The sequence below is a fragment of the Aspergillus ibericus genome (genome assembly GCF_003184845.1).
Source record: "Aspergillus ibericus CBS 121593 unplaced genomic scaffold BO80scaffold_19, whole genome shotgun sequence".
Classification (NCBI taxonomy): Eukaryota; Fungi; Ascomycota; class Eurotiomycetes; order Eurotiales; family Aspergillaceae; genus Aspergillus; species Aspergillus ibericus.
In genome coordinates, this window is record NW_020292117.1 from 395,733 (window position 1) to 423,211 (window position 27,479).

Consider the following 27,479-nt stretch of genomic DNA (forward strand, 5'->3'; position numbering starts at 1 on the left):
CAACCAAGTACTCCGTGCTGCTTGCTTTATGCTTCATCTTCTTTGCACAAAATTGCGGTTCAGATGAGAGGCGACTCAGGGTTCTTATTCCATCCCCACTCACCACCACCACCTCCTCCTCTTAGTCAAATGGGCCCACGAAACCCATTATCTAGACCAGTTATCTCCTATGAGTCAGCGGGCTTTGGGGAAGCAAATCTTAAAACTCGAACCAGAGTATCCTAATCCAGCGTCCTCGCGGCCCGGACCCATTCCAAACTTTGATTTCTAGACAGAAACCGACCCTTCGCATGCTCCGTCTTACCCCGTATTCGGGTTGCCGTGTTTGTGTGAGATTCTCACACGAGGATATCACCTCAGAACAGGCGCAAAGACTCCGATCGAGAATTGATGATGAAGGACCGCAACAGGTACTTTTGATGTACAACTCCCGAGTTGCCGGTCAACCTGCTAGTATCCACTCCACCAATAATGGCCGAGGCAGATGGATTCTTTCCGAAGCCCGCCCCCGTCGGCGATGATCTATAGACTCTGACCAATCGCGATCGCTATACCCCCAAGGCCCACCAAATGGCGCCATGTTAAACGTGCTTCACTCGGAGGTTGTCTGCCCCATGTGCCTATTCGGGCCAGCTGCGATCTCCTCAGCCAAGCGGACGGTAGTTTCGTGGCCATGTTTCTTAAAGTGGTCGGACTAGATGAGAGCCGATCCGATGTCCTCATAACCCATATAAGGATTGCATAAGTACCCACGTTCATGGCAACTTCTCCCGTGAATCAAGACTAACATCCACTCCTTACTCTGCTCTCAGAATGTCCAGTACACCTTTCAAGGTCATCGTCGTGGGCGGTGGCCCGGTCGGCCTCACTGCAGCCCATGCACTCGCCCGCGCAGGCATCGACTTTGTGGTCCTCGAACGCCGGGACTCGGTGGTTCTCGATCAAGGCTCCAGCCTGGTTCTGGGACCTCCTTCGCTGCGCATAATGCACCAGCTCGGTCTGCTCGATCAATTGCTAGCGATTGGTGGAGAGCTTCGCCAGGTCCAGGCCTATACGCGAGAGGGACACGTATTCCGCAATACCAATCCCTTCCAAATCCTACAAAGGAAGTATGTGCTGCCACCCCCGTGTCCTCTGGCAACCTGCTCAATGGTGTCGGCGGAGTGCTGATGATCAATAGCCACGGAACGGCCCCTGTCGCGTTCCACCGCGCACACCTCATTCAGACCCTATACGACTTACTTCCAGAGAAAGCGAAAACGCAGTACCTACTCAATAAGAAGGTCAGCGACATCGAATCAAGCGACGCCGGGGTGCGACTCACCTGCACTGATGGGACCTCGTTCGAAGGGTCCATGGTCCTTGGCGCAGACGGCGTCCACAGCAAAACCCGGCAGTTGATGCGTCGACTCGCCTTAGCCGCAGACCCCACACGCAGCTGGGATGCGGAAAGTCCCTTCAAAGCCGAGTACAAATGCATGTGGTGCAGCTTCCCCCGGCGGACTGAGGTCGGGCATGCGACTGAAACCCACAGCAAGGATTACTCGGTCATGTAGCTCTCCGGGCGCGAGCGCGGGTGGATCTTCCTCTATGAGCGCTTGCCACAGCCCACATCCGATCGGGTCGACTATACGACGGAGGATATGGAGGCGATGGCGGCACGGTTTGCTGACTTTCCTATCACCGAGACGCTGCGGGTGAAGGACGTGTACGCGGAGCGGTTCACCGCGGGCATGGCCAACCTGGAGGAAGGCATTCTCCAGCACTGGGGTTGGAGACGGATTGCGCTGGCGGGGGACGCATGCCACAAATATACGCCCAATTCTGGGCTGGGACTGAATAACGGCATCAGGGATGTGGTGGTGCTCTGCAATGGATTGCACAAGGCGCTACAGAGCGCAGCGGATAACTCATTAGACACCGCCACGCTCGGACAGATATTCGACGAATATACAAAAGAGCGCGCCAAGCCCGTTCGCTCAGATGCGGCGCAGTCAGCGCAGACCACGCGGCTGCACGCGTGGGCCAATACGTTGTACTACCTAGCAGCGCGGTACATCATGTCGTGGCAGTGGGTGGAAGGACTGCTGATCGGTTACCTGGGGGCGCGCGGGATAAAGCAATGGCCGGTGCTGCAGTACGCCCCTGCTACAGAGCCGTTCGCGGGGGCCGTGAAGTGGGATAACCCGTTGCCATCGCTAGACAAGGAGCTGCGTGTTGATGGCATATTCTGGTGTTGCGTGATTCTATCCCTTAATGAGAAACATCTTTCTTCCTCACTGATTTGTCCCCATGGCTGTGCCAACGCATGATGTCAACCTGCATAGGACCCTCTTACGAGGATATTTGCCCAACGGTCTAATCGCATGGCATTCTGACGAATTCTCCGAACTGGGAAAATTTCCCTACGGAATCACAGATGCAGGCAATATGTGTGGACAAGTGGTGATGCGATTTTGCTGCATGTCAGATGCGGGGAGATCCCAGCTGACCACTTTCCCCTCACCATCTCCGCTTCCTGAAGATGCACACAATCCCTCAGTTCATGTCGATCTCGTCCCTGCAGATCACGGACATACCACCTCAGCTCCATTTCCAAGGCTGAGACAGACGTGTTGTATCGGACGCACCTCGGTCCATTACACCCCGATGTTGCACTTTTTTCCACGTATGGATGTAAGCGCTTGTCAAGAGCTGGGCTTCATATGAACCTACCTCTGCAAGCTGTGTGATCTTCCAACGAACTCAATCACCACCGAGACATCCAACCACAATGAAGGTCACCACCCTCTCCTCCATCGTAACCTTCCTCCCTACCTCCCTCGCCACAACCATCTACCTGGCGGGGGACTCCACCATGGCCACCGGCGGTGGTGGCTCCAGCACAGCAGGTACATCCCTTCTACCCCATCACCCTTCTCATCCACTAACTTCCAATAGGCTGGGGCGACTACGTCGCCCAATATCTAAGCACCTCATCAGGAATCACGGTCTCCAACGACGCCGTCGCCGGACGCAGCGCACGGTCCTACACGCGCGAAGGCCGCTTCGACGACATCGCCAGCACGCTACAATCCGGCGACTACGTGATCATCGAATTCGGACACAACGACGGCGGCTCCCTCAGCAGTGACAACGGCCGGACCGACTGTTCCGGCACGGGCACCGAAGTCTGCTACTCCGAATACGACGGCGTCAACGAAACCATCCTCACTTTCCCCGCGTACCTCGAGAACGCCGCCAACACGTTCCAAAAGATCGGTGCCACCGTCATCATCTCGTCCCAGACGCCCAATAACCCCTGGGAAACGGGCAGCTTTGTCGACGACCCGCCGCGGTTTGTCGGGTATGCGGAAATCGCGGCGGACACGGCGGGCACGTCGTACGTGGATCACTTTGCTTATGTGGATCAGGTGTATGAGGCGTTGGGGGCGGATACGGTGGATGCGTTCTTCCCCGTTGATCATACGCATACGAGTGCGGAGGGGGCGGATGTGGTGGCGAAGGCGTTTTTGAGGGGGGTGGTTTGTGGGGGGTTGGGGTTGGCGGATGAATTGGTGACGGATGATTTGGAGTTAGGGACGTATGCGTGTTTGGATTAGATGATACGAGGTTGATGGTAGCTATTGAGCATTGGTGCTGCAGACTGTCAGAGAGAATACAATATATAGCTCGAGATACTGGCACAGCGTGGACTGTTCATACTACCATCCAATACTGTGTTTGTGGCGCACTGTGTAGAAACCCAGCCAGCATTGCGTTTCGCAGGATTCAGATGTTGTAGATCACAGATGTATTCTAGAGATGATCTTGATGAATATATGCCAGTTGACAGAATTGCTCGGTCCAGCGGAACCTAGTATGGACGGGCCCAAATTACTTGAGCGTATAAGAGGCCTACACACCCAGGATAAGCTTGCCCGTGCTACGAGATTAGAAGCTGGCAGGACAAGGAACGAGAAAATAGTTACCACTGGTGATCCAATACTCCGGGCTGAAGTTGTGGTAGCCCAGCAGCTCCGGAGGCAGCTTGGGGACGATGTCGTCGGTGTGCGTAACGCGGTAGTTGCTGCCCTTGTCTTGATCCGTGATGTAGTCAGCGAGAGCCAGATTACCGATACGCCAGAATTGTAAAGCGAAAACACACACCACACTGCAGCTTGTAGGTTCCTCAGGACATTTTCCTAATATTTCCGTCAGTCAGCCAAGCCAGACGATGAATACGGATGATTATACCGGGAGAAGAGGGCTTTGGGTGAGTGAATCGACCGCAATCTGTAAGAAAGCGTTCGCATGTGAGGAGACAGCCACATCACGATGGGTCCTTGCCGCTGTGGCTATGATGGCCCACTCTAATGGCTCTGATAATGGTCCCCCTGGGCCACGCGGACGACACTGAAAACTCTGTTTGTGTATAGATGGTAGAAGAGGATGAAACCGGGTAATGAACTCGTTTTCTAGTTGTATCGTTTGCTCAGGGGATGGTGCCGGGACTGTAGGATCCGTTGAAAGATGCCGCGATGAGCGATAAGAGGTATCAATCAGTGTCAGACTGTCTGGGACTGGCTCGCCATCCGCCGACACCAGCTAGTTTGTATTCAAAGGAAGTGAGGACGGTGGTGGTGAGAAGTCCCGAGTTGTGGGTGGCAGATCGTGAACAAAAGCGGCCAGATCTATCCCCAGAGGGCTGTTGGAGGCAAAATGATAGTCGAACATGTTCTGGGAGCTAGAAGCATAAACACAATCAACGTTCCAAGCGCTGCATGCTGACCAAGTGGGCCGGTTGCCCTGTACATAGCGACGGACCAGAGTCAGCTTGTGGAGACAAAAATGCGGGGCGTGGGTCTTTCTCGGGGGACGTACATCGCATCGTTTTTTCCGTCGACGACATGCCTTGTTTAGAAAAGGTCTTAGTGTTATGGTTGGAATCAAGTGGAAAGAATTCTGCCATATACCAAACAGGCTTGTTTCCTTGGCTTGGTTGGCTGAAGGCAGGCCGCGGTGGGCTCTGAATAGGGGTGAATTGAAGAGACCATTGCGCGAATGCTTTATGACGCTGAAGACGGAATTCGGTCCAATTGGTTTCACCTAAGAGAATCTCTATAAACTATTGGGAGTCATTATTTAGGTAAGGAGAATGACGGGGAATATGGCAGGAAGTCGTAGAGTGTCAGACTGAAAGGATCATTTGAAAGTGGGTTGGCGAGAAGAGGGCGGTCAATGCCTCTATGGTCCGCCGTAGGGCGACCAGCTTCACGCACAGAATGAGATTGATAATGCTAGCTCCACAGCTTACAACTGCCGAGTAGGCCAAATTTACTTCATACCAGCCAACCCACCAGTTCACGAGCTGATCAATTGCTCTGGGTCGAGGAGATGGGGCTGGGAGCGCGCGATACGCGGGGTAAAGGTAGCCTGAGGCACGGTTTCTCCCCAATGTTTGCTTGCCTCCGCCGCCGAGCTGCATCCCGTAGTGGATTCCGTCAAGATCAGGCTGAAGTCGAGGAGCAACTGACTCACCAAATCTAGCCGCCCTTCAGGCCTCTATATAGTTGGTCCATTCATCTGACCCTCGTATACAGATCCGCCGATCTATCGACATTGCAGCTTTTTGCCGCACGAGTTGGATTCAGCAGATGTTACCGTACCTTGTCCATCACGTTTGATGGGCCACAGACTGATTGCCACATGGTGCTACTCCCCCTGCCGCTCCACGAGGCCTGGGGTGGTACGGGCTAACTGTGCACAGTTTGATTACATACAGGCAGTTTCTGCAGAGACAGGCAATCCTGGAGGCCAAACCCACGCTTTCCGGGGTGGCCACAGACAGTCAACGCGGTGTCGAGGCTGGGCATAAGCACTAACGTGGTACAATGAGTTTCTCCTCCCTATCTGGCCCAGGTGACCGTGAAGAATCGCCGCCAGCAGGAAGGCGAGGAAGAGGCGAGGGGAGGCGACGAAAACCATGCGGCCATTATACTATGGCAACCGCCAATAAACCTCCTTGGAGCCGCGACAGCCATACACAGGAGAAGGGTGATCATTACGCGGTATTTCATGCATTGGTTCTACTTCCAGCCGATATAGAATTGAGATTTTATGTTTAACCCACTCTAAGTATAGGCCCTGAACATATAATTTTACCATGTTCCAGAAGCTGTATGACAATTTATCTTCAAAATCACCCTTGTTAGTCTGAACTTGACGCACCAACAGATGCTACATTGGTGATCCATAAAGATGCGATTCCCTGTAAGCATCCTAGTACGGCCAAGAAATAGAACTAAAGCACCCGGTACAGCTGTTAGCAATGGAATAGACGGCATAGTGCTTGGGAAGAGCTACCAAGGCATGAGAATCGAAAGGGAATGGAAGGCCGCTGGCTAAACTCCAGGACCAGATCATGCCACCGAGAGCTGGGCCAACTGCACGACCAAACGACATCCCAGTTTGAGCCATGCTGTAAAAGGGTCAGTGTTGCTGAAAATCTCTGTGGATCGGGTAAATAAACGTATTTGACTGACCCCATTGTTGTGCCCTTTTTTCCCGAGGGAGACATTTGGTTCAGCTAGAACGGGATTTAGTGACTCCAATCCCATCGGCATATGAGAATTCTAAGGAGAATTCACATACCATGACAGCCATGCTAGTGTACGCAACGACTATGGCCACAAAACGGCCCGCCAGGATGAGCAGCAAGGCCGCCCAGAGCACCGGGCGGTCCACTGACGGAGCTGTAAGTCTGGGCAAAAAGGGAAACAGAGGATAAACCAAGATGAAAGTGACCGTTGACCACCGCCAAAGACCCAGCGGCGAGAGGTAGCGGCTCAAGATCGGATACCCAACGAACTGGGCTAGGAGAAGTACCGGGCTCATACATGACAATGTTTTTGCAATCTGAGCGGAAGTGAATCCAAGACCGACGGGCGGCGATGTAGTGTATGGCGAAGCCAGAAACACAGGAAGACCTTCGTCGAAGGCAATGGCATGTAGACACATGAATAAGATACTGACCATCAGGGCGACCATGGGGCGACTCAATAATTCAGAACTCTTTCCGTCATGCTCGGCAGATGAGGAGAGCAACGGTTGGGTTTCAACCGCCATTCCACCCTCCAGGTTCTTGCAAAGAACATGGTCATTGGTTTCTTCGAGAAGAAACAGACTCATTATAGTAACAGTAAGAGTTATCAGGGTTCCAACAAGGCACGGCAAGAGGTAAGGGTATGTACCGAAAATATTCCAGGGCCCTTGGAGTCCGTATAGCTCTGCTGGTTGCGCAAGAGCACCTCCGATCATCGGACCTATCACATAGCCGAGGGCTGCTGTGAGACCGAATATGGCGAACACTTTCCCCTCATCGAGATGGGCGCGCTCAGCTACCTCTCCCGCCACGGTTCGGGTGATTGGATTATTCCCTAGCATTCGTGTGTGTAAGATCAATCTGTATGGTGAGAGTAAGAGGAAGGGGAATCCTACCGTTGAAGAAGCCACACATGGCACGGCTGGCAATCGCCCATGTAAGAGAGCGAGAGAGTCCAAAGAGGCACAGAAAAATGGCACTTCCTAGTAGGCCTGCTAAAAGTACCGGCTTGCGACCATATCGGTCTGATATGATCCCGTAGGGAATAGTGGTGATAATTTCTGGGATAAAAAATGCGGATGCTGACGAAGATCAGTTCCATCTCCTCCATCAGAGAAATATTGGATGTGTACATACTAATCAGCCCCGCGCGAAAACCGATGTGCTCGACGTCGCTCGGGTCGAAGTCCTTGACCATAAAGTATACGAAAGGGAAGAGCATGGTGGCAGAGATGGGCTCCATGAGGGCAATCAGCCCAACCATGGTCAGCGTACGCTTCACCGGAATGGTCATGGTTCTTCTTTTTCCATGTGAAAGATGCTGCTGTAGAGTTGACTTCGTGGAGAAAGACCCCTCACTGTCTGGTAAAAATACTCGGTGGATATCGCTTGTATTTCATCCTAAGCCGGCCGTTCAAATTTTCAATGGCCCGAAACCCTCTGCAAATCCCCAAAGTCGACCACTTGGATGATTGGCGAGCTATGATCTGATGTGACTCAGATCGGAGAAACAGGGATTACGGGGGTGGGGCCGATTCATCATCTCCGCATGTGGGATGCGGCCACCAACGGGATTTCGTGATACGAGGAAAATTCTGGTCGGTGACTGAGCCACAGCCGGCTGATGCGAGAGCCATTGAATGACAAGGCGGGCCGTTCTCGCCCTTTGTAGCGTAGTTCCGCCCCCCTGCCAGACGCAAGGATCCTCTATCAAGGTTCAGACAGTCATCTTGCAGATATGGAGCCCAACTTTGGGTTGATCCAGCCTCCTTCTAAGTATGATATTTATTTGACACCCTTAGTGCTCTTTTATAATGGCAGAGGCACGACGATATCCTACTATTACTTGCAATCTCTCGGTTGACCAGTTTACGGAATTGCAGACACACCCTTCCTATACGAGGCGCGCTTGGTCCGGGCTTCCTCAGATGGCAACAGTCTATGCAGATCTTATCCGAACCACACTGATGAGTTCGTGAGTCCACTTGGAGGCTGGTCACTAGGTGATTTATTTGCCCTCGAGATTGCACGTATCCTGGAACATGAGAGATAGTCCCTATCCTCACGGGTCTGCAGAAATTATCCCGCCACTTCTATTGCTTCATGCAAACTGCTCTCCAGAGACAAGGATGTTCGTTTCTCGGTACATGAAGTGGACACACAAATTGGTTTATTCCTAGACAAGGATGATTACAGCTGGTAATACTCTGCGGTCCCAAGAGTATGTGCCACATGAGCAACCAGAGGAAAAGTCATCGTCCACATGAGTGTCTGTCGACCGATGGAGGCATCTTCGAATGCTAGGATGGGAAAGGGCGGATGGCTCATTCGTTGGCTGCTCGACATTACGGATCATCATTTCATATTGATGTGGGAATAAGGTGTTAAACAGACTTTTCCGGGACTCGGTTGATGTTAGCTAGCAGAATATCAGCTGGCTGCTATTACCCGGCAACTGAAACTGGCGTGCAAGATGCTACACTTGTTATTAGTCGGATAGAAGAGGAAGAACCTTGGGTGCTATAAGGGCGGAGGCAACTGATTGATACGGGGCTGGGCTCGTAGAGACCTATAGCGATGTTAGATTACTCGTTGGTGGGCAGAAGATATTTGCTCAGCGCATGGTATGTCCAAAGATATTCGACTCTTTGACAACAACGCTTCGGAAAGAGGGTGATTAAGCACCGACGGGACTAGCGATCTTAGTCCCCGCCAAAAGCATGTCTATTGGGTAAACCGAGCGGCCCCATCCCAGGGTAGCCAATGGAGCTACGGTAACTGACAGGGATGTCGGGGAAATTGGTGGGTCTCGCCGCTCCGCCGCGGCCAAATCCACTCTAATTTGTCAGGGCAGAAGGTATCTAGTAGTCTGTGCCTTGGGTAGAATGGTACTCCGTAGATTAGCAGCAGTTCACCTTTCATATTAAAAAGACCGACTACCTATATAATCCTATGCCCTCTGAGCTACATAATCAGTGCTTCAAGATCCTGCTTGCTTTTGCTCAATCTTTGCAGATTTTCTTACATCAGAAGAATCATTCGCCGGAAGGCAAGCTCTATGATGGCGGCGCATACAGAGACCAACAAGGAGGGGTGGCAGAGCTCAGGAGAAGCCACACCTTCTTCCACGGATATTGAGAAAGCAGATCCTTCTCCGGATGCACTTCCAGCGGAAGACATGCGGCCCGGAGCAAAGGCCGGGCTATCCTTGAAACAATTCTGGATTGTTATGCTTGGGTATGCCTTTTTCATATCACTTGTCCCTCTGTTCAAAGACCACTCAAGAGTCTAACCAAGACGTGCCACCAGACTCAATATAGGAATGCTCCTGGCTGCGTTGGATTTCAATATTGTCGCCACCGCCGTTCCTATCATCTCGTCTGAATTCAACGCATACAATAATTCCTCCTGGCTCGGAACAGGGTTCCTCGTCACCTTCGCTCTAGTCCTGCCTATTTACAGCAAGCTGGGCGACATATTCGGGAGGCGAAGTATGTTCATGGTTGGAACTATTATTTTCATTCTTGGGAGTGGCCTTTGCGGTGGTTCTAAGAGCATGGACATGTTGATCTGGTCGCGTGTTATCCAAGGCATTGGGGGTGGTGGCATCTATGGACTGGTCAATGTAGGTCGATTCAAAGTACCTGAAAATCCAGATGCTCACCATCTTACAACAGGTCATTGTCACCGATATAGTACCCCTTCGCGATGTGGGAAAGTACGTCTCATTCGCTGGGTTGGTCTGGGCGATAGCAGATGTTGCCGGTCCCCTCCTCGGCGGTGCATTCTCGCAGTATGTATCTCACCACAATGGTTCCTTGCGACATCTGACAAGCTTCTACAGATATGTTACCTGGCGCTGGTGCTTCTATCTCAACCTGTGTATCTCGCCAATCAGTCTTCTCATCACCTTTTTCTTTCTCCGCATCCCCAGCCCAAAGGTCGACAAAGAACGCATCAAGAACTTTGACATCCTCGGTGCAATCACCCTTATTGGTGGTACTGTTTGCCTCCTCCTAGCCATTTCCTGGGGCGGCAATACCTTTGCCTGGAGCGATCCTCGCGTCATCGGTTGCTTCGTGGGTGGGTTTGCGTTACTGGTGATTTTCGTCGTCTGGGAACACTGGGCCAAGGATCCCTTATTGCCTCCCGTGTTCTTGCGAAGCCGCGCCATTATTGCCATCTTCTTCGCCGAGTTCTTTTACGGCGCAAACCTACTGGGTATGATGTACTACGTCCCGGAGTTTTTCCAGCTTGTCTACGGTGACTCCGCCACCATCTCGGGTGTCGCTCTACTTCCGATGATGTTGGGTCTAGCCATCGGAAACCCAATCGCGGGCTGGGTCACCAGCAAATATGGTCTCAGTCTGGCTAACGCATGGGTTGGCTCCGTCCTGGTTGTTCTCATCAGCGGTCTGCTCACCCGCTGGAATGCGGGAACCAGCCGCGCCGAAGCAATTGTGGAGTTGATCATCATCGGTATAGGACAGGGCGCTGTGATGGAAGGTCTTCTCGTCGGGTCACAATTCTCCGTTGAGCCCATGCATATTGGTCTGATCACCGGGCTAGTGATTTTCACGCAAACCGTGGGTGATATATTTGGAATTGCCATCTTCGCCGCCGTTTATCAGAATGAGCTACGCGCCAATTTGGGCAAACTGTCCTTGACGTCGGATCAAATTAATGTCACTCTGGCGGACGTGCAAAAGGTGAAAACGGAGTTTTCCGGTACCTTGTATCATTCTATTATCAAAGTGTATGCGAAGAGTCTGCAGAATGGTTGGTGGTGGTTGTTTGCCTGTGCAGCGTGTTTGCTGATCAGTTCGGCGTTGGCGAAGCAGCGGAAAATATAAGCGAGTGCATTCGCTCCGAAACATAGTCTCACTTGGGCCTGGATACTTGGACATCTGGACTACCAACTTTGCTCATAGACTTCCTTGATCGACTTCATTTCCCAAATACAATGTTAAATCCAAACATTAGCGTTCGATTCCTGGTATTGCTCCACGGCGTACTATCGTTTTCCATATTTCTCAATCTATCAAGTTTTCGTATTATAGTACTATCTACTATCTCGTTAGTACTTTTTTATCCCAAACTCGATTACTATTATCCACAACCCTAGAAGATGTATACTCCGCGATTGGTAGTTGTTAATGCGGTTGCATTGTTCGATGTGTTCACTCTCATTTAACCCTGTGGTTATTTGGCTCATAAGCGCGCGACGCGATTCAATATCTTGCGGTACTACCAGGGGTTTTTAAACGACTGTATCCTGACAATGTTCGGACTGTTACCAAGCTAAGTGAGAGAATTAGAGTTAAGTCCAGAAGGTGAAGGTTTCACAAGGGGAGAGGAGTGAATGAGCTGTCGTTTGGTGGCTGATTCGGTTGTCTCCGTTTGCATCCCTCGCCTCTTTCTTCTGTCGCCCATTTCCTCTTCTCCTCAGTCTCTTCCCCCTCTGCCTCATCTTTTCCCTCTCTTTCCCATCCTTCATCTCCCCTCTTTCCTATCGTCTAACCTGCTTACAAGCTCTCGTTGCATACGGTTCATCTACTCCATCTAATCTCCCGATATGTAAGTTGTTCCTCTGCTCATCGAGATGAGGATGTTATGTTATGTTTCTACCATGGCAGCCTAGCAGTAGGCTTTGCTTTTGTACCTTTTTCATCAGACGCAGGCTTGCTTGGTCACTCAGTCATTGTGGTTATAGGTGCTAACCAACACTGTTCACTCACAGCTTCCTTCAGTGATACCCTACACCCTACACCATAACACCGAGATGTCCGCCTGGGTTCCTCACGAGCAGCCAGGGTGGGACGAGAGCAACGATCGTGGTACGCGTCCCTTTATGAAAACTGTGATCCTATATCCATCTGGAGGATGGTACATGGTTACCAGAGGCTCAGCGACGATGCTTCAGGTTTATAGTTACACTAACATAATCAATAGGCTTTGGCAATGATGAGAATTCCAGGCCCGGTGGGTTTGATGCCGAACGTGGCTTCGGTGGTGATGACTTCAATCCATCCGGTGATGGCAAGGAAGACGACAACCGCTGCCGCAAGTGAGTATTTCATAACTTCTATTACAGCCTCGATCTTACTAACCAAGAACAGCTGTGGAAGCGACGACCACTTTGCCCGTAACTGCCCCGAGCCTCGTAAGGGGATGGCATGCTTCAATTGCGGTGAGGATGGGTAAGGATATCATGGTGGTATAGCAACAATGGTCCACTGACACTACGCTAGACATTCCAAAGCAGAGTGCACCAAGCCTCGTGTCTTCAAGGGCACTTGTCGTATCTGCGAGAAGGAAGGTCACCCTGCCGCTGAATGTCCTGAGAGACCTCCCGAAGTGTGCAAGAACTGCAAGATGGAAGGTGTGAAACATGGTGCCTTGTGTTGAAGATGCCTGTGCTAATAATCCGAAGGTCATAGAACCATAGATTGCACGGAGAATCGTCGCTTCGACTTGAACCATATTCCGGATAAGCTCCCAGAGGAGGCCTGGGCTATCATGAAGAAGGCCAGTGATGAGCGGGACCTCGAAGATTTTCGTGAGGTAGGAAGCATCGACTTGCACTAATATTCAACCACCCTTCTCCAATGCGACCGCTGCACTTTTCTCCATATGCTGACATGACACAGGGGCTCAAGGTCTACTCCAAGGCGCTTCCGCAGGCCACCTTTGTCGATATCGAGAATAGGATGCGTGAAGAGAACTTTAACATTTATCTCATCGCCTTGGTAAGAGCTTGATCCATTCTCCATTTGCACCGGATAAGCATTGACCATTCTGGATTCTACAGGACAAGGAAGTATCGGATGTCCTCAGTCTTATTAATCTTCAGGGGAAGCTGAACTGCACCTATGTGGTTGGCTTCTACTACACCCCCAAGCCGCAGCGCGAGACCCTGAGCGACCGCTGGCCACCTACGCCCGAGGAGAACATCGAGCGCCTTGCTGATGCCGGCTTGCCATATGACCGACAGGTTCCTAAGTGCAGCAACTGTGGCCGTAAGCTAGAAATTGTCCCGGATAATCATCGTCTCGCTAACTGCTTGCAGAGATGGGTCACATCTCGCGCAGCTGCAAGGAAGAGCGTGAGGAACGTGAGCGCGTCGGTGTTAAATGCGTCAACTGCAGTGCCGAGGGACATCGTGCTCGTGACTGTACTGAGCCACGTCGCAATGTCTTTGCCTGTCGTAACTGCGGGTAGGTTCGCCTCTCACGCTATTTAAGTTATTCTACTGACCGTCAAGGTCGACTGAGCATAAAGCGGCGGACTGTCCCAATCCCCGCTCAGCGGAAGGTGTTGAATGCAAGCGATGCAATGAGAGTAAGTAGCCTGGTTATTCTCCTTCTGATCACTTTCTGACTTCACGATACAGTGGGTCATTTCGCGAAGGACTGTCCGCAGGCTCCCCCTCCCAGGACCTGCCGCAACTGCGGGTAAGTCGAAGCTCTCCCAAGATTTACGTCTCTAACGAAATAGATCCGAGGATCACATTGCTCGCGACTGTGACAAGCCCCGCGACGTCTCCACCGTTACCTGCCGCAACTGTGACGAAGGTAGAGTCCCGAATAACATGTCTCTATGCTACTGTCCAAAAGCTGACCCCATTACTACAGTTGGACACTTCAGCCGCGACTGTCCCAAGAAGAAAGACTATTCCCGGGTGAAATGTAACAACTGTGGCGAGAGTAAGCTAGTACCATCCCACTGACAGCCTACAAGCATATTCTAACAAGAGTCTCTTAGTGGGACATACCATCAGGCGTTGCCCTACTGCCCCTGCCGAAGACGAAGCCCCGCAGGGCGACAACAACTTCAACGAGCCCAACTACAACAACGAGCCGAGTTACAACGAGTCGAGTTACAACAACGAGTCGAGTTACAACAACGAGTCGAGTTACAACAACGAGTCGAGTTACAACAACGGGTCGAGCTATAACAACGAGTCGAGCTATAACAACGAACCCGCCAACGACGAGTGGAAGACTGGAGAATCTTCTGCCTCGGCTGCTTGGTAAAAGGACAAAAAGTGAAATGGATCGGAGCATGGTGCGCAACCGTTGGATTATTCGTTTGAGATGATGTCTGACAATCCGCACGTGTGCATTGATCGTTCATGGACTTTTCATCCTATCCGACAGCCCTTTGCCTTTGAGATCTTGTTGAGACTTTATGTATTTCATGGGACCGGCCGGACCGGGATTCCCTATTCTTGCGGTATTCGCTCGGTGGACAAAACCGTTTCTTCTTATTCCTTGGATTGAGAAGAGAAGGATCAGTCATGCCGTTTGACTAGCAAGTTAATCGACAAAAGTGATTGTTTTGTTTTGTTTCGTCCCGAGTGTAATGGCACAAACGTAGGTTGATCAAAGTAAGAGGATTAGTACACATATAATGCTAAATCATCGAAAACCTCATTCAATCCTTCGAAAAGAAATTCCAGAGTGACATAACACCACCCTGACTGACTAAAGAAGAAGATCATCAATCACAACAACCTCTCTTTTCCCCAATATCAACCTATCACCTACACATTCACACTCCTCCTAACCTTATCCAAAATTTTAACCCCCCATCTCCTTCTCCAAGCCAAATAATAAACCAGCACCGCAACACCCAAATTAAACCCCACATACGCCCACCCGATCCCAAAATCCCTCCACCGCTGATCCCAATGATACTCCCGTTGAGCAAGGAACTGATCCGCGACCGTGAGAGGACAATACTCACAACCCGATGTCGCAGTGGGGTTGAGTAGCTGCCCCGGGGCTGTTTTGAGGAACTCATTCAGATATTCTCCGCAGGATTGACCGAGAGGAGGATTGAAGATTGATAGTTCGATGTCGCTGCAATTCACGGGACGGTTGTGGAGTTGGGTGGCTGTTATGCCGTTGACGAAGTAGGTGAATGGGGAGACGCGGTACATGAACATCCAGAAGCCTGGGAGGGCATGTGGGGGTTGCATGACACCGTTGAAGGTGAGGGACATGAAGGTCAGGAGGGCGGGGAGGAGGGTGGAGGTCGGGATGGTGAGGAGGGCGAAGGAGATCGTGGAGATGAAGAATTGGATGATGAAGAGGAGCGTTATGCCTTGACGCGCGGGGGATTGGATGCCAGACACGGGGTAGTAGTAGCTTGCCCAGACACAGATGCTGAGGGGGATCTGATAGAGGAGCTCGACGAGAATGGTGGCGAGAAGGAGGACGAAGCCGGAGTAGGTTTTGCTAGGGCGTTCGCGGGTCTCGTAGAGGGTGCGGTTGGTGGTGAGGAGGGGGGTGATTTGGTGGACAACCGGGGCGAAGAGGGTGCAGAACATGAAGGCTGAGAAGATGGTTTCTTGATTGCCGCGGATGGAGCTTCCGGGTTTGTAGAAGGAAAATCCAATAAAGAGGGCTGCGCAGATGTTTAGGACGATACGTGATGCGGTGTAGAGAGGCGAGCGCCAGTATTGCTGGAGTATGCGACGTAGGACGATGAAGAATTGGTGGAACTGTGATGTGGCGAATTCTCGATGGTCGTCTGGATGGTCATCTTGCGTCTCTGTGTGCGCGTGGATGCGGACGAGTTCATCCTGGATGGTAGCAGCGCTGCTTCTGGTCCAGACGTCGGACCAGGTCTCATTGCGTTTGTTGGTTGCGTTAATGGTCTCAGGCAGGTAATCGGCCGGATCTTCATCAGTTTTGCAGGTACGATGAGCCCCATGTGAGTCGAAGTAATCCAGCAGGCTCCGGGCCTTCTCGCCAACGGGTCCGAAGTATACTGTCTTGCCCTCGTTGGATAAGAACAGCACCTGGTCTATTTGCTTGAAGATTGTCACACTGGGGTGTTGGACTGTGCAGAGAATAGTTTGTCCGGCGTCCGCCAATTTGCGCAGCACATGGTATATGGCGCAGGAGCTCTGCACGTCAAGACCACTAATATGTGATGTCAGCCTTTCATCAATTGAGAATAAGAACAGCTAGGGTTACCTGCTAGGCTCATCCAGAAGCAAAATCTTAGGCTTCGCTGCCATTTCAACTCCAATACTCAATAACTTGCGTTGCTTGATGGTCAATCCCTCGCCGACAACTCCCACGACAGCCTCAGCATAGTCTTCCATGTCCAGCACCTTGATGAGCTCCTCGACGTAGGCATACTTTTCCTCCTTGGAAATTGAGCCAGATTGGCGTAGCATTGCACTGAATTGTAAGGTCTCACGAACAGTTGCTGTTTCTAGGTGAAGATCCTGCTGCTGAACGTAGCCTATCTTCCGCTGGAGATTTGAACTTAACGACCAGTTGTTGAGAAAGATTTCGCCGCTCACAGTACCAACTGTAGTACGCTGTGCCAATACCCTCAGGAGGGTTGTCTTCTCGATGTTATTGACGCTCATCAGCGCAGTAATCGTGCCGGGCTTAGCCCAGCCAGACACCTGATCCAGGATCCGATAATGTCCACCGCTACTGTCAATATCATACGCCACATCGCGCCAGGTGAGGGTCTCTCGCTGGGGTGTATTGAAGAGGAAGGCATTGTCTCTCACATTGCTAGTCGTATCCTGGTTTGCACCTGCGGAGGGCTGGCCAGCTTCTTCATCTGCATTCTGAGCCGCTCCATGCTTGAGGATGGCAGGTTCGTTTCCTTGGCGAAAGAGTGGTGTTTCAATCACGACGCTTGAATATGAGATAAACTGCGTCACAGCAAAATATACATATATCCAACCGACCAGAAAAGCGATGAGGATACCAAAGTTTCTCCACACATGATCATAAGTATATTTATAGGTGTCCCAGATATACTTGTCACCACTGACAGTGCGTCGGCCAGCAACGGCTCCGACGGCTGAGCAAATAAACGTATCCCCCTCGAGGATGGGATATGAGGGTACAAGTTCAGCACAGCCAAACTCGCGTCCATGAAATTCGTTGGCAACCAGAGCCTCGTACGCGTAGTATGCGGGGTTAATGTCGTGAATGAAATCGAACCACTTGTGGATCCGAGGGACAGGAACGATGAAGCCTGTATAAATGGTGACCGGGAGCACCAGTCCACCGGCGAGAGCCATGGCCTGCACGAGCGTCTTCGTAACAGCTGCTGTCGCTCGAAAAGCTGCGCTTGTCACAATGATAAGCACAAAGTTGAATATGAAGCATATAAAGAACTGCGATGGCTCCCGGTGAAGATTGCTCATGAAATAGATGACGATGTTGTTAATCAATACCAGGAGAAACTTGGTCGGGATTCCACTCAAGAGAACGGCAGCTGACTCGACCATGGGATGGTAGAACCCAAACGAGGCATGCTTTTCTACAACGGGTCGCTGCAAAAGCTGGCTGCCAATTTCTGTCAGAGACATGAAGGAGTTAAGCAACACGATGTATAAAAGCACAGAACCCTTTGAAAAGAAGCCAGCGGTCGTGGCAGGAGTATTGTAGAACATTGACCCGATTAGCAAAGCCAGGATGAAGTTGACAACGAGCTTGTAAATCACCGAGGCACGTTCGTTCCAAGCCCTTTGGAAAGCGCGTTTTGTGGTTATCGTGACTTGCGTTGATATGCTGGGGTATGCTCGATTAGACTGCGCATAGAAGGGCCGCTTCTGCGGCTTTTCCTGTTTCTGCTCAGGCCGGTCTTCGTTTGACACTCCAACCTGCTGAGTGTCATTCATTTCTCTCTGTAGCTCTTGATACTCTGTAGACTGGAACCAGTACGCTGCGAACTCATCCGGCGTACGGGGCACTTTGTTCTCCATTCCTTGACGCGGCTGTCGCTCCGCAGCATTGGTGATTGAGGTCAAAAAGTCGGCAGTACACAGCTGTGGAGGGCAATACCACCCTTGACGTTCGAAAAATCCCCTGGCATCGGTGGCAGAACCGTAATAGATCTGACGGCCTTCGTATAATAACAAAGTCCTATCGAAGAGATCGTAGGTGGCCTGGTTTGCTTGATAGGCAGTCACAACATGGCTAGACGAGCCTAGGTCTGCGGCCAGTCGCAGAGAATGCACGAACTTCGTAGCCTCTGCTAAATCCAGGCAACGGGTAGGCCTATCCCACGCAGCCAAGGCTGCTCCCGACAGAGCTATCTCGGCGATACTAGCTCGCTTGCGGTCACCTTCGGACACACCGCGGACAGACTCATTTCCCATTTTGGTGCTGTAGGTGTGACTCAAACCAAATACGGCCATGGCCACTTTCGCCATTGATTTCGCATACTCTGTCCGCGTCCCCGCCTGAATTGTGTCGGTAGGAGCCCGCACTGATGCTGCGAACTCCAGCGTCTGGCCCACCGTCAGATGCGGGAAATGTCTGTCGCCTTCGGCATTGTAGAGCATCACCCCTTGGAACTCCTTGGGTACTGCATGGTGAGAAATGCCACTGTATTGGATGACTGATTCAGGATCCAGCTTTAACCCGCGTAGTTCTCCGCACAGCGCTCTTGCCACAGTACTGCATCCGGATCCAGGTCGTCCTAGAACGAGCAACAGTTCTCCACTATTCAGGACGCCATTAACATTCCAGATTATCTGTTTGGGGGACTTGGGTCCCAAGTTGAATGTCTTTCGCGGTCGTAGTAAGGAGCAAAGGATATCTAAGACCGTCTGTTGGCGTCGCAGCGAAAACCGAGTCCCCAAGACATTGAGATTATGAAACCTTAACGTGGCGGTCTGCTCAAGCCTGTCTTGGTTTAGCATGTACATGATCTTTCGTAGCCACCTGTACAAATCAAAGTCCTTGCCTCCCGGATTAAGCAACGGCTCACTCAGCGAGATATTTGCCAGGATGCTGAGTCGCGCAGCATCCTCTGTGGCGGCAAAATGAGCAAGGTTTGACTCCTCATCCGGGTTCAAAGAAGCGCGACGTGCGGCTGAAGTAAATGTTCTTTCGGCCTTTTCGCTCTCCACTGGAGAGCTCATAATTGATAAAGAGCGAGCTTTGGACACAAGAGCCTCCTTTTCGGTGACGGGTCTTTCATGACTGCTCTCCTCATGTCTGATGCTTTGATCTTTGGATGTTGTAACAATTACCGATGAAGCAGTGGGCTCAGCGTGGGTTAGGCTCGGTTCTTCCTTGACTGCAATGCCTGAAGCTCCTGATTCTCTGATCCCATTCATTTCAGCTTTTGCAGTGGTGTTAACGGGCGAGGCTGATGAGGACTGTGGAGGTGCCGGATAATATATCCCTGTCGCTTTTTCGGTTTCGACGGCTCCATTTGGCATGTTGACTTCGTTGCTCTCGGCTGCAAGAATCGATGATGACGTGGGTTCCGCATGACATATAAGAAAGTCTCTTTTACATCTTCTGCTGATATCGGCTGTCTCAGATATTCTGCGGTTCTCGAGTTCCCGAGGGACGAGATCTGGTGTTGGACTTTGCGCACGAGGCGTAGCAAGGTCACTCGAAAGCTCATCACCCTTGGTGTGACTTGCGGTGGGAAGTATATCTGGTGTAGTGGTGTGCACGCGAATGCACCTATTGCTATAACCGTTCTCAGGGTTCTTCGCTTCATGATGCTCTCCTTCCTCGGTGGCCCCGGATGTAAAGGAAAAATTCACAGGTGCAGGCGTCCTGTAAGCAAAAGTGCCCATGTTTCCAAATCCACCTTCTTGAGAACTCTCTTGAGTGGCCCGGGATGTGAATGGGGACCCTGAAGATGCAACCTGCTCCTTACTAGTAATCGATGCCGATCCCGTATACTCATCAAAACTTCCATTCTCCAAGATCCCTCCCCCTTCAATGGTCCTTGTAGATATAACATCTGACGACGCAGCCTGCATATTCGAAGAAACGAAGTTTCTCTCTGTCATCTCAGACCTGTGTGTTCCATAAGTCTCTCGAGTCATCCGGGATGTAACGAACGATTCGGAGGATGCAGACTGTGTATGAGAGAAATGAACACTTCTCTCTACATCATCACCGAACGAGCCAGATCCGTAGACGGTCCCTCCCTCGACCACCTGGGATGTAGACGTGTACTCAGAGGTCAACTGCGCATGAGTGGAAGTAAAATGTCTCTCGATCTCCTCCCTAAAGCCGCCGGCTCCGAGTATCTCTGTGCCACCTATTGTGCCGGAATTGGAAAAGAGAGTTGATGATGTGGACCACAGGTGAGATGGGATAGATTCTCTCCTGCTCCCATCTCCGCCATCAGCTCCGGTTTCCTGTCTGTCGGACATTCTAGAGTCGAATGACCATCGTCTGACACTGACGAGGATAATGATGAAGGTCTCTAGAATCAAGTAATGGAAGGTTTCGATCCAGGATAATGAAGAAACAGAAGGTCAGAAAGCTCGAGTGCACTCGACAGACAGAAGCCAGGGAGAAAAGAAACCCCGGCTTCTGGTTTTTGAGAGGGGAGCCATCTTGTCCGTCAGTAAACTCAACAAGAGTTATTTCAGCTTGTGCTCGCATAAGTCAGTCAATAGACGGGACTTGGGCTTGAGGAATAAGCAAATAAGGTGTTGTGAGGCCACAGAGGTGGGCGCTATGTGACACTCCGTACCCACTGATCTACAAGGCTTGCTCGGGCCCTCGTAGATGGACGAATAACTAGTCCGGCCCCGAGAGATATGTAGATCCCAGTGAGGAGGCAGTTAAACCTCTTCGAAATTATTCCAGTCATTCTAAAGGCTAATAAGCTGTCGATGATGAAGGATTTCTTGTCTCAAGATATACTCAAAAAGTAGAGAGATCTTGATGAAGTTCGTTCAGCTGGTCGAGCACGGCGGGATAAACTGCGGATCAAGGTTGTCCCGAGGCTGGCTCCGCCGACTAGTGATGTTGATCAGAAGTCAGATCATCGCTGGCATCGCGTCCTGTTAGCAAATCATTCAGCCTGGTGGAATTTTCACGAGTGTTGTAGATAGCAAACATTGCTTTCACCATGACAATGATGTCAGGTCGGGCCAGAACTCTGTGTACGGAGTACATGCAAGAGCAGTCTGTTCGGACTCAAGCGGAATCCTTTCCCGCCATCTCCGAGTGAGACCCATGGTGGTTGTACAACTTTATACTATTGGGCCTAGTATTTATGCCTGGATCTCCAGCTCCTCAATCAGATCCAACAACGAATCGATAGTCTTGGCAGGATACTCCTGCGTATTCCCCCGAGGAATCAAATAACTATCCCAGCCTGCATTAAGAGCAGCACGATAGTCCTTCTCATACTCATCTCCCACATGGACACAAACCCAGTCATCCGTCTCATCTACCCCAGCTGGGTTCGAACCATTCCCAAGTACCTGATCCCTCACTAACAACCCCGCCTGCCGTTTCGCAACATCAAAGATGAGCCGGTTCGGCTTCTCCTCACCAGCCTCATAACTAGTAACCACCAAGTCTACATCCACATCCACCCCCTGGCCCTCACTAACCACTTCCCCACCCCTCTGCTCAAACCCCGGCAACTCCATACTCGACCGATCCTGATCCGCACGCATACTCCCAACCCGCAGCCCCAACGCCTTCAACACAGCCGGAACCCGATCATCAGAATTAGAAACCACACCTACCACCACACGATCAAACCGCCCTCGCCCAGACATAGCGCTCCTCACCTCCCGCATCTGAGCAAAGAAAGGCACCACGTCCTCATAAAGCGTATACCCCCCGTCCCCAGCAAATCGATTAACCAGCGCATCCACCATACCCGGTGGAAGCTCGAATTTCTCCTGCTTAGTAAAAGCATGTCCAGCTTCGGAAGCCAGAACACGCGCGAAACTCTCCTGGATTACCTCCTCCCACCATTGCCGCGGCCCGCCATATTTTCCGCGTAGGACGTCAGCACGGCCGTAATTGGGCCAGCGCTTGGCTTGTGCGCTATAGACGTCTTTGAAGACTGTTTTGAGCTTTTGGGGGGTGATGGCGGTGCGTGAGAGGCCGAATTCGTGGGCGGTGGTGGCGTATTGTTCTGGGACTGGGGGGTGGGGGTAGAATAGTGTGCCGAAGGCATCCAATGTGAGGAGGAGATTGCGAGGGTGGTTGGATGTGGAAAGAGAGCGGATGCCTGTCATAATGGGGTTCATTGCGTGGGAGGTGGTGATGAAGTGGTTGTGGTTGTGGTTGTGGTTGTGAAGATCATGCTGTGTCACTTGAGTTGCACGTGACTTGGTCATACTACTGGGTTCTGTAACTTCTGTTCCAGCCATTCTGGATTAATCGTGGTTTCAGGGTTTTAGAAAGAGAATGCTCTGTAAAGGGAACGTACCTTTGGGGTAGTTGGGTTTTGATTCTCAAGTTGATCCTCGGTCTTTTCTTTACTTTACTTTGAGCCAAAATTGATGTCTCCCCCATGGACCCTTACATTGCACCCAGTGGAGAGGCACCAGCTAAAATCCCGATAATTGGCCCATTCACTAAGCTACCCGCGCTAAACTCTTGGCCATGAAGCCGGTCAATGATTAATCCAAACTGTCCCTGGAAGATGGGTCGAATGTTTACCCAGCTTTCTCAATAGATCGCTCAGCAGTTCAACCTCCTAAATTAACACACCTGCAAGTCAACCACAATGTCTTTATCCTCCACTTCTTCACAATTAATCATCCCTCAATCTCTCAGCCCCTACACCATCCCCGTATCCACCTACATATCGACTCACTCCTCTCCCCTAGTTGGCGTCGTCGGCGCAGCTGTAAGAATCCACCAGAACAAAGTCCTCCTCATTCAGCGCGTCCCCGGTGACGACTGCCCAAACTTATGGGAAGTCCCCGGTGTGCTGCTCATTTCCAAGAAACCATTCTTGACTGCGTGGTCCGGGAGCTTCGCGAGGAAACCGGCCTACAAGCCTCTGGTGTAACGCGAATGCTGGGGAAGTTTGAGTGGGATGATAGTGCTCTTGAGCCAAATGGGGTATCGGAGAGAGAGAAGTGGAAGATATTCATGTTTCTGGTGACAATAGAGGGAAGTGTGTTGGGGGATGCCGGATTGGATGTGAAGCTTGAGCCGAAGGAGCATCAGGATTAAGTGTGGGTTTCAGAAGAGGGAGTGAGGGATGATAATTGTGACAAGGGGGTGCTAAAATGGGTCTCGCTGAATCAGAAGCAGGCTATTTTGAGGGCTCTGAGGGGTTAGTAGGGTTGCTAGTTGTATATATTGTTTTTCGTCCTTTAACGGAAAGGACCAGCAGCCGACAGAACAAATATTCATAGTTGCGACAAACGCGCCATCGTGGGCCTGACTGTTGCGGTAGCCAGCTTTTCACATGAAGCCGTGCGTCATACTTGGCTTTCTAGAAGAGACACATATGCAGGAACCACAGCCTAGTCAAAGCCTAGCTTCACAGTAGCCCATGCTGGGTTCATCTAGTACTTGATAGCGGCGTCGTATCTGCATGTCATGCGCACAACGCCGTGATCTGTGCCGTACCCTGCATGGCTATTGAGCTTGGTTCCAGTAAATGCCTGTCTAGGCGTCGGGCTAAGTGCTTATACATGCCTGGATAAGCCTTGGAGCTTTTGAGTAAGTAAATATGTATGGGGCGCTGGTCCTGAGAAGCGGGGGCGCATTGCAAATCATGACGACGGGGGTTGTGTGGGTATTGGTCTATAGTATGAGAACGAGGAAGCAGTGATATCTTATTCACTCAAATGTGTCTAATAATATCCTGGTCTCGTTGGCGGAAGTGTGACACTGAGAAGTATCATCGGGTGGACTCACCTTTGTGCGGGGTAACCAACTCACCGGCGGTGTATCCAGATCAGTATATCATTCCAGTCTGTTGGATTACAAGTCCGACTTATGTGCCAGTGATCTGTATACTCCTGGATAGCTCACCTGCGTGAGATATTGTTCAAGCTCCGTTTTTCGAAGACCCGGGCTTAATCATCCTAATCGAGGTTGAAAATGTCACCCGGAATTAAATGACATCATCTCACATTAAGCTTCGGCATTGACCCCTGTTTTCGGCTTCAAAAGTACCCCTAGGACGGAGTACCTGGTTGATTTTTTTAGTGGCTCAGCCTTGTACATAGCGGAGTGTCTGCGCACCGACGATCGGCCATACCTACTGCCCAAAGTAGTTAGGGATATCGGGTGACGACCTGCGCTGTGATATTGCCATGACCACTTGGTACGCTAAGCTCTGTTAACGTCACGGCGAGCACGCTAGCTGGTATTTCGCTGTCTGTGTATACGGAGTAACCCCGGGGTTGTTCGCCATACTCCGGGTTTCAAATCAAAGACGCCTAAACTCCACAAGGAAAACTTGTGGAAGTTTGAGAGAAGTACTCTGTACTCCGTATGTCATACATCCAGTTTCGTAAGGTAGTACGCACCTTGTCCTACTCTCGGGTTAACTGTAGGGAAGCAAAAATTCCGCTCCCTCCAGCCAAGACCACCAGCGTGATCCAAGCGCCGAAGGAATCTGTACCCAGGACTCAATCCGTGGCATCAGCCCCACCATTGGCATTCATGTCGCGCCTTTCCGGGATGGGCGGATAAACATTCTAAATATGTTATCAAAACCATTGCTTGATATCATCTGGGTTGTTGACCAAGCTAGAATAACGGTGCAAACCTTCTTTAAGGGCGAGCGAGTGTGCCCCAACCTCTTGCAACTGCGCTTGCCCGTTATACATATGGCAATCGAGTCTTGTACCTGCCTAACAAACAAGGCACCACATCTCTTAATAGTGCGGGATTCTACAGTCCACATTGCGAATGAAAACTGCCATCCGTCCCATTGTCGGTCTTACTTGTGCACATTGGATGTGAAATGCTGCTATTTTTGATTGATGAATAATACGATGAAAGCGCTGATGCACCATTTTGTGCATCTATCCAATGGTCTGTCCTGGGCCGAGCTGACTGATCTTGTTTTTTCATTCCATCTGGCCAGAAATTGCGTTGGCGCAGGATGGATAGCAACGGGGTGTTCGCCATGTAGAATTGATAGCCATATGTCAATTAGGCGGACCGAGTCTGTCAGATGAGCTTGTAATACAACCCGTCCCAGCGCAAGAGTCAAGTTGGCGTCAGAGCACTGCGAGGCGATCTAGAAACGACCGAAAGCGGGATGCTGATGCTGCTCGACGAACAAGGCAAGGTAAGCGACATCTGAGCTTTGGAAGGATGTCAAACTAGTGGTAAGACGCGATCCATCGGACGACTCTCGGCGCACACGGGGTAGGGGTAGGGATGATTCCTGCTGATGGTGTCGCGCGCCCAACCGATGGGCAACGCGGGATGCCCAAATCTGGCAAGCCGCAGGGAAACCTGGAGACACGCTCGGCCTCAACCGAAGAGCCTGACTGCGGAGAGGCCGAGCGCAGTTTCACGGATGGGGAAGGATACACTACTAGAACGCCCCGGTCGCTTGGCAACTAGCTCGAGCCCGGTTAGTGGTTGCCCGGCTTGAATCGCGCTTTAGTATTTCCCTCACCCGGCCGGGCTGAATGGCCGTGGACCAGCACCCTGGGGTACCCCGTATCTACCCGTCCAGCCTACGTCGGGGGAAGGACGGAGAACACCCTCCGTGAAGGCATCGTCTGACACCCCACGTCTTCTCCCTCGAAATCCAGGACTTCTAGAGAAGATCGCTCGAACGCTGTAGGAAGGCTTCTGTAGCATCGCGCATGTATGCATCAAGCCGCGGCCGTCCTTGAGCCGATGTTTCGGCGGCCCTCGGCCAGGCCTTGGACTAACGTTCTGTATGCCGCGATTAAGGTTGCCAACACCGGCAGGTCTTCGGCCAGTGTCAAACTTGAGCTCGGTGTAACGCGCTCGCTTTGCCGGGAGCCTTCCAGAGTTCCAGTCCTTAACCCGACATGATGACTGCATCGTCGCTCCGCTCGGATTGGTTGATCCGCGAGGGTTTAGCAAACAATAACTTCATCAGGCGACTCCCTGTACTCCCCGGGGCGCTCTGGGAAGCGGCTTGCTGGGCAAAGTGGAGCTTAACTCGACAGCAAACGCACCGGATTGGAGGAGCCGGCTCCTAGTGGGTGTAACCGCATGCAAAAAGTCAAGATTCATTTCCATGTCATCCCACGGAATTCGGGCTGCGAGGGGAAAGATGGGTCGGCATGAGGCCAGACCGACCGATGAGGACTAGGCGCCCCATCGACGAGAATATTACGGGACAAGACAAGACGGCCGCCCGCAGGAGTCTCAGTTCAGTACCAAATCCCGTGGGGGAGGGATAAAGCGAAGTCATTCCGATGAGACTGCTTAAGTACGGAAGAGAAGTGCCACTGGGGACAGAGTAGCAAATACTGGAAGCAAGGAGAGCTGATAGATCTGAAAAGTGAGCACTGAGCAACGCCCACGAGGCGGAACGAACCGAGGGTGCCCCTTCTTTACTGGAAGCGGTAAAGTGGACAGTAGTACTAGTACGGAGTACTCCGTAGGGCCCTTTGCGGAGTCTCCAAATCCCCGGATTCTGAATAATCAGATCAGTCACGGGCGGAATGGTCCACGGGGGACGGCCTGGCCTGGCACCGTAGCGTAGCTGGGCTAGCTGTCAAGTCAAATGAGCATGAGCAAGGGGATGACGATTCGATCCAACCCTCCCCACCTACGATCGTTTCCTCTTCCTTGATTTCGCCCACGCGGGAGGCCACGCGAGCCGGCCGATGACGATGACAAGGACTGCCATCTCCCAGATCGCTGAAGCCGACCGCGAAACTTAGATCCCTGGCCGTTGTGGTCTGCCTTTTTGCCAGCCAGCCACGGAGAGGATAGAATGTAACCTATCGGAAAATTAGCATAACATACGATTGCATAACTCTGACAAGAAGGAAAAAACACCAAGCAGGAAGGAGGGTATCAATACTATCGGCTGGCCCTCCTCCGGGCTGGTCCAACCGCGGGTCGAAACACAATCCAGCGACCATCGCTCTCGGTTTGTCCAGAAACGGCTAGCCACCTGCGAATCCCAACCACAATGACGGCATCGGGGATGC

The 27,479-nt window shown here is 51.5% G+C and overlaps 9 protein-coding genes across 9 annotated transcripts; 4 read left to right on the forward strand and 5 right to left on the reverse strand.

Moving 5' to 3' along the window:
- Positions 1–813: 813 nt before the first annotated feature.
- Positions 814–2,312, forward strand: BO80DRAFT_444987 (FAD-dependent oxidoreductase; the record flags this gene model as incomplete). Its single annotated transcript, XM_025721464.1, has 3 exons — positions 814–1,109; positions 1,181–1,508; positions 1,557–2,312. The coding sequence occupies 3 exons, from the start codon at positions 814–816 to the stop codon at positions 2,310–2,312; spliced, it is 1,380 nt and encodes a 459-aa protein (XP_025575455.1).
- Positions 2,313–2,683: 371 nt separating this feature from the next.
- BO80DRAFT_70601 (SGNH hydrolase) lies at positions 2,684–3,703 on the forward strand. The gene is made up of 2 exons (XM_025724731.1): positions 2,684–2,891; positions 2,941–3,703. Exons 1-2 carry the CDS (start codon positions 2,774–2,776, stop codon positions 3,600–3,602), a joined length of 780 nt encoding a protein of 259 aa, XP_025575456.1. The 5' UTR covers positions 2,684–2,773; the 3' UTR covers positions 3,603–3,703.
- Positions 3,704–3,933: 230 nt separating this feature from the next.
- On the reverse strand, positions 3,934–5,467 carry BO80DRAFT_434774 (uncharacterized protein; the record flags this gene model as incomplete). Its single annotated transcript, XM_025720884.1, has 3 exons — positions 3,934–4,184; positions 4,807–5,107; positions 5,297–5,467. The coding sequence occupies 3 exons, from the start codon at positions 5,465–5,467 to the stop codon at positions 3,934–3,936; spliced, it is 723 nt and encodes a 240-aa protein (XP_025575457.1).
- Positions 5,468–6,107: 640 nt separating this feature from the next.
- Positions 6,108–8,018, reverse strand: BO80DRAFT_425099 (MFS transporter). The gene is made up of 6 exons (XM_025719441.1): positions 7,721–8,018; positions 7,480–7,665; positions 6,634–7,418; positions 6,525–6,568; positions 6,346–6,460; positions 6,108–6,283 (listed from the first exon to the last, which is right to left on the reverse strand). The coding sequence occupies exons 1-6, from the start codon at positions 7,875–7,877 to the stop codon at positions 6,191–6,193; spliced, it is 1,380 nt and encodes a 459-aa protein (XP_025575458.1). The 5' UTR covers positions 7,878–8,018; the 3' UTR covers positions 6,108–6,190.
- A 1,743-nt stretch (positions 8,019–9,761) lies between these two features.
- On the forward strand, positions 9,762–11,436 carry BO80DRAFT_455228 (MDR family MFS transporter; the record flags this gene model as incomplete). Its single annotated transcript, XM_025722100.1, has 4 exons — positions 9,762–9,820; positions 9,893–10,208; positions 10,261–10,376; positions 10,428–11,436. The coding sequence occupies 4 exons, from the start codon at positions 9,762–9,764 to the stop codon at positions 11,434–11,436; spliced, it is 1,500 nt and encodes a 499-aa protein (XP_025575459.1).
- A 3,604-nt stretch (positions 11,437–15,040) lies between these two features.
- On the reverse strand, positions 15,041–19,955 carry BO80DRAFT_381860 (uncharacterized protein). The gene is made up of 3 exons (XM_025716862.1): positions 19,608–19,955; positions 16,570–19,469; positions 15,041–16,515 (listed from the first exon to the last, which is right to left on the reverse strand). The coding sequence occupies exons 1-3, from the start codon at positions 19,797–19,799 to the stop codon at positions 15,129–15,131; spliced, it is 4,479 nt and encodes a 1,492-aa protein (XP_025575460.1). The 5' UTR covers positions 19,800–19,955; the 3' UTR covers positions 15,041–15,128.
- A 1,446-nt stretch (positions 19,956–21,401) lies between these two features.
- BO80DRAFT_425100 (uncharacterized protein) lies at positions 21,402–22,620 on the reverse strand. The gene has a single exon (XM_025719442.1). It carries the CDS (start codon positions 22,602–22,604, stop codon positions 21,609–21,611), a length of 996 nt encoding a protein of 331 aa, XP_025575461.1. The 5' UTR covers positions 22,605–22,620; the 3' UTR covers positions 21,402–21,608.
- A 413-nt stretch (positions 22,621–23,033) lies between these two features.
- On the forward strand, positions 23,034–23,681 carry BO80DRAFT_425102 (uncharacterized protein). Its single transcript, XM_025719443.1, has one exon. The coding sequence runs from the start codon at positions 23,087–23,089 to the stop codon at positions 23,372–23,374; it is 288 nt and encodes a 95-aa protein (XP_025575462.1). The 5' UTR covers positions 23,034–23,086; the 3' UTR covers positions 23,375–23,681.
- Positions 23,682–26,456: 2,775 nt separating this feature from the next.
- On the reverse strand, positions 26,457–26,772 carry BO80DRAFT_70657 (uncharacterized protein). Its single transcript, XM_025724732.1, has one exon. It carries the CDS (start codon positions 26,729–26,731, stop codon positions 26,558–26,560), a length of 174 nt encoding a protein of 57 aa, XP_025575463.1. The 5' UTR covers positions 26,732–26,772; the 3' UTR covers positions 26,457–26,557.
- Between the last annotated feature and the right edge of the window lie 707 nt (positions 26,773–27,479).